The sequence below is a fragment of the Schistocerca nitens genome, chromosome 6 (assembly GCF_023898315.1).
Source record: "Schistocerca nitens isolate TAMUIC-IGC-003100 chromosome 6, iqSchNite1.1, whole genome shotgun sequence".
NCBI lineage: Eukaryota > Metazoa > Arthropoda > Insecta > Orthoptera > Acrididae > Schistocerca > Schistocerca nitens.
In genome coordinates, this window is record NC_064619.1 from 240,441,289 (window position 1) to 240,454,235 (window position 12,947).

At 35.4% G+C, this 12,947-nt stretch overlaps 1 protein-coding gene across 1 annotated transcript in view; it reads left to right on the forward strand.

Moving 5' to 3' along the window:
* The window catches only part of LOC126262768 (potassium/sodium hyperpolarization-activated cyclic nucleotide-gated channel 2-like), a 292,876-nt gene extending 283,265 nt beyond the window's left edge, over positions 1–9,611 (forward strand). The window contains exon 10 of the mRNA XM_049959582.1: positions 6,867–9,611. Within this exon, the coding sequence (XP_049815539.1) occupies positions 6,867–7,197 (331 nt within the window). The 3' untranslated portion in view covers positions 7,198–9,611. The remainder of the gene's footprint in view (positions 1–6,866) is intronic.
* Positions 9,612–12,947: the final 3,336 nt, after the last annotated feature.

Here is a 12,947-nt window from a genome sequence, read left to right on the forward strand (position 1 = left end):
CAGTTTGGTTCAACTTTTTTTTCAGTGTTGTCTTCTGTTGGGTATACTAAATACTCAAAATGTCTACCATTAGCTCTAACACAAGCATCTAAAATGTCACAGCATGGATTCTCTTACTCACTCCAGTATTCAAGATGTCTGCAAACCCTCTCTGAATGTGCTGGTGAAGAATGTCAACATTTGCAATAGGTCTTGAATGTTCCAAAAATAAAAACTCAATTAATTGAGATCAGGAGATCACGCTGCCCCACAATCTACGCATTTATTTTGGAAACACTGTTTTAAAAGTGTATCTCCTTGCAGAGCGAACTTAGTTGGTGCCCTATCATGCATGAACCACATGATCTGACATAAGTGTACTGGTATGTTGTCCAACAAAACATTTAAATATTCCATTAAATATTCACTTTATGTTGCTCCAGTCAGTGTTCCACAGAAAATGAAAGGCCCATTTAATCTGTCTCCAATTATGTCAGCTTATACATTAATGCTAAACTGTTTTTGATGTCTTGTTTCCAAAACTAGAGAAGGATTCTCATACACTCATACATGTAGTGACCACAATGAGCAGTGTAGAACAAGGCAGTGCAGTGCAGTGCAGTGCAGTTTGGTTCACGAATACATCACCTGTGTGTCACACCGCAAGTATTTTTATTTTTCGTGAATAAATTGGTTCCACGCCGGCCGCCAGGAGTGCTGTGTTGTGTCCGTTAGTCCGTGCCATTTATTCTTAATATATAGGTTTTCCATGTTCTTGTTTTCTCAATGTTAATTCTTAAGTACCATTTTTATACTTAGTTCTTTAGAAACCAGTCAACAAGTCACTTATTTGTTTTCATGCGAGTCTTGCCTTGACGGTCACTGTGTGCGAGTCTTGCCTTGACGGTCACTGTGTCTAAAAGATGTCCTGTATTAACTGCCGAGTGGACGAATAAAGATCTTGCCATCCCAGCACTGGAGATATCATGTGTTATTTATCACAAACTAGCAGACTGACCGGTCAGACGGGCCAGAATCTAGCTCTATGGCCAAATTCATAAGTGTTGTGAAAATTCTGCACTTCTTTCCTAGTAAACTCTGCTTCTTCAGTGAATAATATGTTAGACAGAGTGTGTTGGTCCTGAGCACACATCCCCAGTAACTAAGTACAAAAAGCTTTTCGTGGTAGAAAATCTATTTCAGTAAGACCTTGCACTCTCTGTAGATGGTATGGGTAAAGAAGTTGCTCTCTTAACAGTTTCCACACTGTCGCATGACTCACATTCTCTCTGCATTTTCTCTGATACTGATACCATTATTGTCCTCACTATGATGAAATAGCAGATCTTCTCCATCAGGTATTCTAACACTACTTGGTCTCCCAAAAATAATGACCCTTTCTCAAAAGAGTCTGTTTTCACAAGACATTCTTGTATTCTTTCAAAGGTCTTATTGTTCAGTAAATGCCTATTAGGAAATCTTTCAGCTTACAAATATCTAGTTTCAGGTGTAATGCAATTTGCAAATCCATACACCAGGTACATACCTGCCATGCACTGATTAGAATACATTTTAGCCAGAAATGTACAGAACACTCTAGTCAAATAAGAATATGGCCAAGCAGACATCATGCCCATGACTGGAAGTCAGGCACAACACATCACTCCCCAGCTGAGATCACTAATGTACACTTTTTTGGTGCCATTCCTCTTGGAAATAGCTGATTTGATTCCTGGTGGGGGGAAAATGTTCAGCACACACTACATACTAGTCCAGTAAAAACTGTATAGTAGGTTTCCATTATTGACTATGTTCTGAATACTAAAATTATTTGTTTACTTACTAGTACCATGGCAACTATGACAAACAAATGAGGGCTTTAACTTAACATTTCCCAAAACAGAGACAGAAATGAAGCAAACAAATAACAACAACAAAAATGTCTTTAACTACAAAAATTAAAGAAAAAAGTGATCATTTGTATACCTGAAATTTTTCATTCCTTTTTAAATCCTCTATCCATTTGCCAAAGGTTTCCCACATATTACTTAGCACCCTGTACATAATCATAGGAAAGGCAGCTGCTAAATAGGTATTTATCATTCATTTATTCATTGTATACCATAGTTTCCAACAAGGAGAACTTTTAAACTTATAGAATGAGCCAGGATATACATTAACAGAAGAAAAACGGAAAGAATATTTCCCCCTGAGCATCAGAATGTACATTGTTCTGACAGTTTCTAACACTTTAAAACTGTGTGCTGAACTGGTACCCAGACCTGGAATGTTGTTTATCAAGATCAAGGACTTTCTTCCAGGAGTGTTTGTCCTGCAAAGTATGCAGGAGAGCTTTTGTGAAGTTTGGAAAATAAGAGAGAGATTATAAGTCATGCCTTGACAGTTGTCAGTAAGAGCACTGGCTGCAAAACTCAAGGTTCTGGGTGTGGCACATAGTTTAAATCTTCTAGAAAGTTTCAAATGACAAGCAATTCATAAAAACTTAATCTGTATGGGAAATCTCCTCCTCTGAAAAAACTAATGCATCCTCATTTGTATTATATACCTGCTGTTCATCTTCTATGGGTAACTTAGAATTTACTAGATTACATTGGTATTCTTCAAAAAAATTAATTATCTACAACTGTAACAACAGAAATCTGTTTACAACAAACTACTATTACTCACCACCCTGCCTTACAATGATCACTGATACTTGAAACATGTAGCTAACAGGTGTTTCAATCTTTTATTCTGGATAATCATATAATTTTTAGGAGTGGCTCATAAGACATACTTTTAATTTTCTTTCAAACTGGTAATGATTCCCAAGTTTTTGCTTTATGTTAGTTGATAGCTTGTGAATCCCTTTGGACCAGAGAACTCGCTAGAGAAGAGGGAAAAGCCTGCATGTTAACTCCCCATTCTGAGGTTAGGTTCATGCCTGTGAGACAGTCTGTCAATGAGACCCTCTTCTTTCTATTATGAAAGAAAGGCTCAGTCCATGCAATACAAGTGCCTCACTGTCATATCATTTTATTTTTTTCGTTTCAAATTTTGTGATTCACACAAGCAAAGGTTTCTGCAATGTTACAGAATATACCAACAGGATAACTGCTCTTGTTTACTAGGTGTACCGGTATGAAATGAGCATTAAGATACAAATGTGTCGATAGGGAACATTTGTTGTGAACGAGCCTTAATTTTTTTTGTTTGGTTGGTATGACATCTGTCAAAGATATTTAGTCATGGAACAAACAACATCATATGTTTTCATCGTGTTAACAATGTCGAATTTTGTACCAGAAAGTGATGATTTGCGGAAATCATTAATTTTTTGTTTTCATTTGAAAAAAAAAAAAAAAGTGCTGCAGAGTCACATCAAATGCTTGTTGAGGCATATGGTGATCATGCTCTATCAGAAGCAACATGCAAAAGATGGTTTCAACGGTTCAGAAATAATGATTTTGATGTAAGAAATGAAGATCATGGCAGAGCACCAAAAACGTTCGAAGACGCCGAATTGAAAGCAATATTGGATGAAGATGATACTTTGAGACAGAAGCAAATGGCAGCAATGCTAAATGTTGCACAACAAACAATTTCTGACCGTTTGAAAGCTATGGGAAAGATCCAAAAGTGAGGAAAATGGGTGCAACATGAATTGAATGAAAAACAAATGGAAAACTGAAAAACCATTTGTCAAATTTTGCTTCAAAGACGTTAAAGAAAATCAGTTTTGTATCAAATTGTTACTGGCGATGAAAAATGGATTTATTTTAAGAATCTTAAATGGGAAAAATCATGGGTTTATCTGGGACAACCGTCAACATCAACTGCAAAACCAGATCGATTCGGCACGAAGACAATGCTCTGTGCTTGGTGGGATCAGAGAGGTGTGGTGTATCATGAGCTTCTAAAACCCAGTGAAACTGTGAATACTAATTGCTACAGACAATAAATGATCAATTCGAACTATGCATTGATCGGAAAAAGACCAGAATGGGCCAGAAGACATGGCAAAATAATTTTTTTACACGACAATGCACCTGCACACAAAGCAAAACTGGTTCAGGATACAATCAAAACACTTGGCTGGGAGCTGATACCCCATCCGCCGTATTTACCAGACTTGGCCCCTTCCGACTACCATTTGTTTTCATCAATGGGACACGTATTGGCTGAGGAACGCTTCGATTCCTACGAAGAAGTCAACACTTGGGTGACTGATTGGTTTACTTCAAAAGACAAACATTTCTATTGGCGTGGTGTCCACAAATTGCCAGAAAGGTGGTTAAAATGTATAGAAAGCAATGGTCAGTACTTCGAATAAAATTTTTTTACTTTTCAGTTCAAAATTAGTGTTTCATTTTCACAAAAAAAAAAAAACGCTCATTTCATACCGGTACACTTGGTAGTTGAGCCAGAACTTCATTTGTGAGGTCCTGTATGGCTTTCCCTTAGGAGGATCTTTTATGAAAGTGAAACTGAGAGGCATTTAACAAATTCTGTTCAGTTATGTGAATTAGTACACTATCATGCCCACTTGCTCAAAATATTTTGAAAAAGCTGGAAGGATGAAATATGTTTGTAATTAGATGTGGTTTTCTTGACTCCAGTTTTAAAGATAACTGTTACAATGGCACATTTAACTGAGTAGATATTCTTTGAGCTGATGACTGATTACAGAGCATAAGTAAGTTGCAACACCTTTTTAGAAACAACATCATAACTAACAGAAGTACTACTAGACCCAATTAATTTGATAATTTCATTGAGGGTGGGTGTTGCATTTTTCAAACTAATGTCTGTTGATGGAGCATACAGTGTCTGTTGAAATAAATCTAATGCATCAGTTTGGTTGTTTAGTAGTGGAAAATCCTAAGGAACTGCAACCCATCCATGAAGGAGATCACTCACAAAAGTCTCATTTGACCAAGCCTTGAGTATTTTTTACTGCTGGAACTCTTTCCAGGCTGTATTATCAACAAACTGTAAAAAAATCAAAAAATATCTGCACCATTTGTTTATTTAGTCAGCATGATAGCATCACAGAAATATACAATAAACTACTACAGGAGGCACTACCCAAAATGTGGCAAGTCTTTACTCTCAAAATTCTGAGAGCCCACATAATAGCCATGAAACACATTAGTTCCTCCAACTTATTCCTCTCTTCTTGACAATGAAAGTAAAATTAAATAAATTCTGCCATATACACAGACGGATACAGAAAAACCTTTCTACCCACATACCGCCCCCAAATGGAACATGAAGGAACAAATACGATTCTAGTATACCATGTGCCACTCCACCACAACACTTATGGTGGTTTCTGGAGTGAAGATGTAGATGGTAGGCTTCTGTACATCTTTCATAACTGAAATTATTTTGGATGAATCAGGTCTCTCATAAAATGTTAACAGGAACAAAGTAAGCCATAAAACCCAGTCACTTATGTATTGTACATGAAGAAACACACGTCATTCTGGTATACCATGTGCCACTCCACCACAAACCCTTATGGTGGTTTTTGGAGTGCAAATGTAAATGGTAGGCACTAGTATGCCTTTCTTAACTAAAATTATTTTGGATGCATCAGGTCTCTCATAAAGTGTCAACAAGAACAAAGCAAGCCATCGCACCTAGTCACTTACATATTGTGGACAACATCAATATCTTTACCTTTTAATAAAGATATGTCTTAAGGAGGAAGTTGTATTCTCTCTGGTGGAACTCTTCATAACCATTACGCCTAAAAAATTTTCCTGGTCCAATTAATTCCAAACTTCCTCCATTACTGTTTACTGTTGGATGGTTTTCCTATATCATTCTTAATTCCCAGGCATGCTGGAGTTTATTCTAATAGATCATGATAGTATTTCCCTCAATTCATCTCTAGCTACAAAGAATATATTTCTGTTTGCCCTGTAGAAGAGGTGCTGAGTTGCAGACATGCATAATGAAAAGACTGCTAACATTTAAGCTTTTGGATAAAAAAGCCTTCCTTCTGAAAGGGAGCGCACATGCTAGCATACACGCGCTGGGGTTCCAGCAGCTTTTCATTGTGCCTGTCTGCAATTCAGCACCACCTTTATGTGGCAAATAGCAATCTGTCTTTTCATACTGTTTTGAGGATGTATTTCTATGTTATTATTGGCAAGAATGTTTCACTTCATTATCATTATTATTATTATTATTATTATTATTATTATAGTTATTATTGGTTCCATTTTTCTGCTTTAATTACAACTGACACAGAGGGTGTACTTACAACCATTAAAACACAAGTAAATGAAGCAGGGCTGACAGTCAAATTCAAAAACGCATTCGATCTTGAATTTTCTTCATCACTGCAAGGAAAAAGTAACTAGTAATGTAGAGTAAGGAAAACCTACTCCATCCCAGGACAGGTAGCAACACAATCTATGTAAACTGAATAGGAAGTAAAACTGGACTAAAAGAGTATTTTCAGTGAAGCAAACAAAGATATAGAGGAAGAGGGACAACATGTAAATAGAAAACTGAAGGAAAGGAGGCATTTGCTGTATGAAACATAGTTTTCCAATTCCTGAACACAAGATACTTTTTTATTTGTTAAATGAAATTTTCTGTCAGTTTGTATTAATATGTGTGTCTACTGCCACCTGAAGAGCAGAGTTTTTCAAAATTAAAGTTACTGGTTCCCCACTTATGTTTAAATTTATATGAACTGTTATCACTATGAAATGTAATAAAATCAATTTTTTATATTTCAGCATTACTTTTTATTGAGTGCAACACTTCAGACTTGCTATACTGATAATTTTTAAAGATAAAAAACAAATAAAGCTACACTACATGTGATACCGTATGAATTATCTCTCATATAAACTCATTTTTTTCAGACTGAACAAGATTGGAAAAAACCCCAATCTTGTCTCTCACAGAGAAGAAGATATGGGCAGTGAAAGCAAAACCATCAATGCTGTTGTGAATGCTCTAGCAGAACAAGCAGAACATGTAAATACCTCAGAAGAATCCGTTGAACATGGTTCGAGTGACAAAAGCATACATGAGTTGGGACGTAACTTGCACGAGTTAGGAAAAACTTTACATAGACTAAATCTTCCTCGTCCCAAATCTGAAAATAGTTTTGCTGCATCACAAGAGTTGCCGATGAGTCGCCCAGCGTTCCACAAGTCTGATACCTTCCAAAAGGATACTGCCTTCCAGTGACAAGTGCGCGTTGCTGATAGTCCGTTTTTCTGCCAGGTTCTCTGGCTCATAAACAATAGTAAAACTGAGATGCTTACTTATCTTTTTCATTATTTTTTGTTTTCATTTAGACAGAAATAGTGCTCTATTCTTATTGACTTTCAGAGACTGCACTGCAAAGCTGTAATTCAGATTGAATTGTACATCATTTTCTGGTGCTCGGACAGTGATTTAACCAGATTTTTTCCATCACAATGATTTTGCCAATAGTAACTGTGAAAGACATATGTTCAGGTGAAAGCTAGAAATTGTGCAATATTAGAAGATACAAAATAATATAGCTTTAACTTAGGGTGCTCAATAAAGTTAATAGGGAGCTGCGTTTTTACACCCAACCTGTTTTACAGTACATGTGGTGTAATAGAATATTTTACTAGGTTATATTCATAGAAAAGTAAAACTAGGCCTAAATGTAAAGAGAATATATACACAAAAATATATATTTATCCTTAATGGCAGGACCATTATTAGGAATAGATACAGAGTTCTTGTTGAGATGGTTCTATATTTGTTCATAGATATTTTCAAACAGGCAAATGTTTATTAAAAAAATGAAAGTGGCTTTTTTAAATAAAAGAATCCACTATATATTAAGATCCATTTGGGATGAAAATGTTTATAACATAATAATTTAATCTCAACTTATTTTGAAGTTTATTTCATTACTTTAATATTATATCATTTTCAGTGAAATTGTGGCACCTGGTATGCAACACATACTTCCTTTTTGTTTACTCTGTGAACAGTTATGGTAGGCAGCAACATGAATATTAGATGTGGAAACTGACTGCTCAGTCTGAATTTACTTGAAAATTTTCTGCCATGGAAAACTTGGAACACATGCTAGCTTTCATGTTTTTTATATTACAGCCATTTTTATAATACTCAGAACAGCTTCTGTAAATAATATATCCGTTACCTTGAAACAAATAGTGAGAAAATCAAATCCTTTAAATTACTGGCATAAAGCTAGGCAGATTTAAAGCAATAAATGAATTCTCAATCACAAGCAGGTGGACTCCTACCAAATATTGTTTTTAAAAAAAGAAGAAAAGAAAGTAGACACTACAAATATGTATGTGAACACCATGTGTAAATAACAAAGAATGTTTTGTAGAAGAAAAGAAGTTTGACAGTTTCTTGAAGTGTGTAAGGTACAATATTGTCTTAAGCCTCAAAAATAAAATAAAAAAAATGTGATCTAGAGAATACAGATATATTTAAAAGAATATTGTCAATGACACTACATTCACAGTCAACACATTAGCAGTAAATCATCACAGCAACTGATCCTGTCAAAGGAAAATGTGGAAGAAGTACATTGATTTTTTTGTAACTAAAATATTTGTTTTGCAAAAAAAAAAGTCTTCATGTTAACTTGCAATTTTAGATTGTATAACTGTTTTCATGATACATATTCAATGTAGTGTCTATGCTATCTTATCTTATTTTTTTTAATTCTGTGGCAAAGAATTTGCAGCATTTCATTAAGAAAAACACAGTCTAAAATACAGCAGCTAGTAATACTAGTTTCAACTAGTTGTTGTTATAGCAAAATTCTTTGCTCTTTAAGTGTACTTAGTCACTTTTGTTTTCTGACACTTTTACTGTATTATTTATTGAAAGACTGCTTCCTGTTTTCAGAACAGCATTTCTTAAAATCAACTAGCACATAAGTAATTTAATAGAGAGGTGTGTAAAGAATATGTGTACAATGCGTGTAAAAGATGTGAAAGTGTTTGCTAGTAAGTCTCATGAAATATGTTGTTGGAATAGGTGAAAATAAGTTGCCGATATTTTTTACCAAAAGTGCTCATTGTTGTTAAATAGAACTGAAGAAGATTGTTTATGTAGTTTTAAAAGTGCCGATCGTATGCAGTGAAAGTAATGCTGATACTCTAAACTAAATGTAGCTGGACTCTGATGCTACTCTGTTGCTACATTATTTCTCCAAGGATACTGAAAGCAATTTTATGGTATTGTTAAGATGTTTATAAACAAAAAACTCTATTTTAAAAATCAAGACAAGTTGTAATACAATTGTCATACAAACCCATTATCTTTTATCATTTGTTATGAAACCTGTGTAAATTTAAAAAGTGTGACTTTCCGTTCACAGCATTGCTGTTAAACAAACTCAAGTGAAAAAAAGGAAAAATCCTCAGTCTTTGAAAAAAATTAAGTGACTCAGAAACTTAAGTTTAAAATGAACACTGATGAGTTCATGCAATAAAGGAAGGAGTATCATTCAACACTAAATATGTGATAGAACTAATCTTCATCCTTTCCTACAAATCACCTGTTACATATTGCACCTGTTTTGAGTTAAATGTATTTGCTCAGTAATTGAAAAAAAAAATTCATACACCCGAGTTTATTGGTTGGACCATTAGAGGCACGATTTTATTCTTAATATATTGAAGACAACGTACATAAATTCAATTTGAAGATTTTGTAACCTCTCACACTTTTGTTGTTATTCTTTGCTAATGTAGTAGTGTGAAATTACTCACTTATTCCTTTATTATAAAACCTTGTTGTCATACTTATAAAAATAGTGAGAGTTTGCGAACTATCTTTTCATTTTGATAAGTGAAATAGAAGGCGGTGCAACAATGTAATCACTGAAGGGGGAGAGAAAGAAGATTACAGTTTTGCATCCCAAGCCAACAACAAGATTAAGCTAGAGCATGAATTCAGATTGGATGAAGAAGGGATAGGAAATCAACCGTCTTTTTAAAGGAATCATCCTGACATTTGCCTGAAGTGAATTAGGGAAACTCGAATTCTCCAGCAACTTAAGCAGTAATATCATTCAGTTCAGTTCACCATTTTTGCTGGCACGCAAGTAGGATAAGTAGGGACCCTGCACTCAGTGTCTATTAAGATTATTTGCACTTAAATGCTTTGCCCCTCTTTTGAAATTAAAATATTGTCAATCATATATTTTGAGTTCCAAAACTCCCACTCCCATCACCTACCATGCATACACAGACTATTAACTGCCGAAGCAATTCTGTGTACTGTACACCCTCCCATGTGATGAATTTTAATGATTAGTGAAGCCCATAACATCTACAACATGCTGTTGCTATTGCTTTACATTTGTGTTCTTTGTGCATAGTTCGGAGGGTGTCAGTCTCTTATAATTTTGTTTTCTACTACTACTACTGCTACGGGAATTTGTTTAAGCTAAATGCACTGTAGTAGTATGTTTTGGTGCAGATGCCTGGATGCTAGTGCAACCACTTAACATTTCCTAACAGCAGAATGAAGAACAGTTCAGTTGCAGAAGTATGGGGAAAAGATAATTAATTTTTTAGTACTATGCTGGTGCTCCTCCAGTTTGATCCAGGAAAGAAAACAAAGCCAGGAAAATTATTATCTATTTAATTATGATTGACTCCTGACTTTGAGCTCATATTCTGGTTACACCACATGACAAAAATCAATGTATTGTGCCTTGCCAGAATCATGGAAATGTCTACTTTTATTTGGTGTATTAACATTACATTTTAGTTGTAAAGGGGGTCAACATGCAAGGTAATATTCAAGAGAAAGCATGTTTTTTTTTTAGCATTCTGTAATTGAGTGTCTTTTCTTGCCCAGTTTAAAGATACAATCTTCTTCTATTTGCCGGCAGATTTTCATTATTTTCTAATTACTTGTTTCATTGCTATAATGTCAAAAACAAGACGCTGTGGTTGAGCTTCCTGTTGTAGCTATTGTGGTGAAGAAAGCCCTGATATAAAGCTTTAACTTGTGTTAATTGTGTAATTAGTAATGAATACTCCATGTTTTTGTCAGTTAAGAGTTTGTAAAGCAGCCGTTTTAATAGCTCCAATCTGTGGGAGCATGTTGTGGTGCGCAGTTGTCATACAAGCACACTGCCACTGTGGTAATGCAAAGTTAGTGCCTGTTTACTGCCATGTTCAGCAGCTGTTGCAAGTAAAAGGCAATAAAATGGAAAATTGCAACTGAACACTTGATATACAAGCAGCTCTCAATAAATGAACAATAAAACATAGTGTACATTTTAACAGTAAATGAAAAATCCATTAGCTCGAATAAATTTTGCAGGAAAGAATGACAAATAAAATAAATCTACCTTAATGGCTTTTGTTGCTGGTTGGTATTTCACTGCGGCTATTACAGTTGCCTATTTGCACCAGCAACAGTTTTGTTGCAGTATTGAGATTGTGTCTTTGTCCATATCAGTTTTTAAGTTTGCTCACATGACTGGAATTGCTCCAGATACTCTGGGGAACACTTTTCCAGAGTGGAGCGACATAGTTGTAACATATTATTTATCTCAAAATTCTTGTTCCCTTTTGCTATCTTGTTTTTGGCAAAGGGCCAAGTAAGGCCTGCTTCAGAAAATTCCTAATATGATGTGGCATTAGATGAGAGCTCTACATTCAATAACAGAATCCTTCCTCCATTTCATAGATGGCTTTCATGATACTGGATCTGTCACCACGTGATAAGGAGCCTGATATATTACAATCACAGATCTGTTTATTATTAAAAAACTAAAAACCCGCCTTGATTGCGAAAAAAGCACCTAGTGTTAAGTGTTAACCCAGGTTTCGGCATAGATAACTACACCTTCTTCAGAACAACAATAAAACCCACAAGTGCCTAAGAATAACTTTGTCAATGATTAAAAGAACACCATAGCTATATATTTATAAACGAAAAAGAAAACGAAAACACAAACAGTACATATGTACAGTCAAAACCACTACTTAACTTAATGGTGTACGCTCCACCTCACACCGGCCTATGTTCGATGGGCCATGACCCGCCATAAACTGCAGCTACAAACGGTTGCTCACTTACAAGCCTGATCCGCTATCTATGCACATGTGCAAGACAAGGGAAGTTACTTGAATGCGCATGCACATACAAATACGAGAAAGTTTATACATGGGTCGGAGCTAAATAGTCCATATATTCCCAACCCTGGATCAACGTATATCAAAAAATGAAATGGATAGAACAAGATACGAGCTAAATAGGAGATGAAACCTAAAAATAACCACACACGGTTATTTTCTTGTTATACATCTGTCTTACCAATTGAGGCATATAGCCATTATTTATAGCAATATTCTCAAGTGTGACCAGTTCAGTTTCTACCGCATCTGGTGCAAGAGGGATAGCTGTAACTAGATGAATATTAGAATGAAAAGAGGCCATCTTATGGGCGTACGGATGGGCCAAGTTTGCAGATATAATATTGTCGGAAAATGTGTTTTTCCAAAATATATTAAATTCAATGCAGTCAACCACAGTTAAAGTGAGGTCCAAAAAATTTAAGGACCTAGTATCGTAAAACTGATATCATAGTGAAGCTCATATAAAAAGAAAATAAATAAAAATAATATTACGTCTTCCACCCTAGAGGATGCCTTAGATGACAAACAGGTGGCAACGATATCTATCCCTTACATAGGCAATATAAGTTGCAAATTGGGGCGTTTACTCAGAGCCCATAATTTCAGAGTCGCCTATTCTACTAATAACAGTTTACATAGGAATTTAATTCACTCCTTGCAGAGTAAGAGCGATAAACTTTCCCAATCAGGAGTATATAAAATTACATGCGGGGATTGTCCAAAATTTTACATCGAGCAAACGGGGCGAGCTCTGGGTCTCAGGTATAAAGAGCATATTTCTACTAGAAGTGGTGACGGTACTAAGGGCTC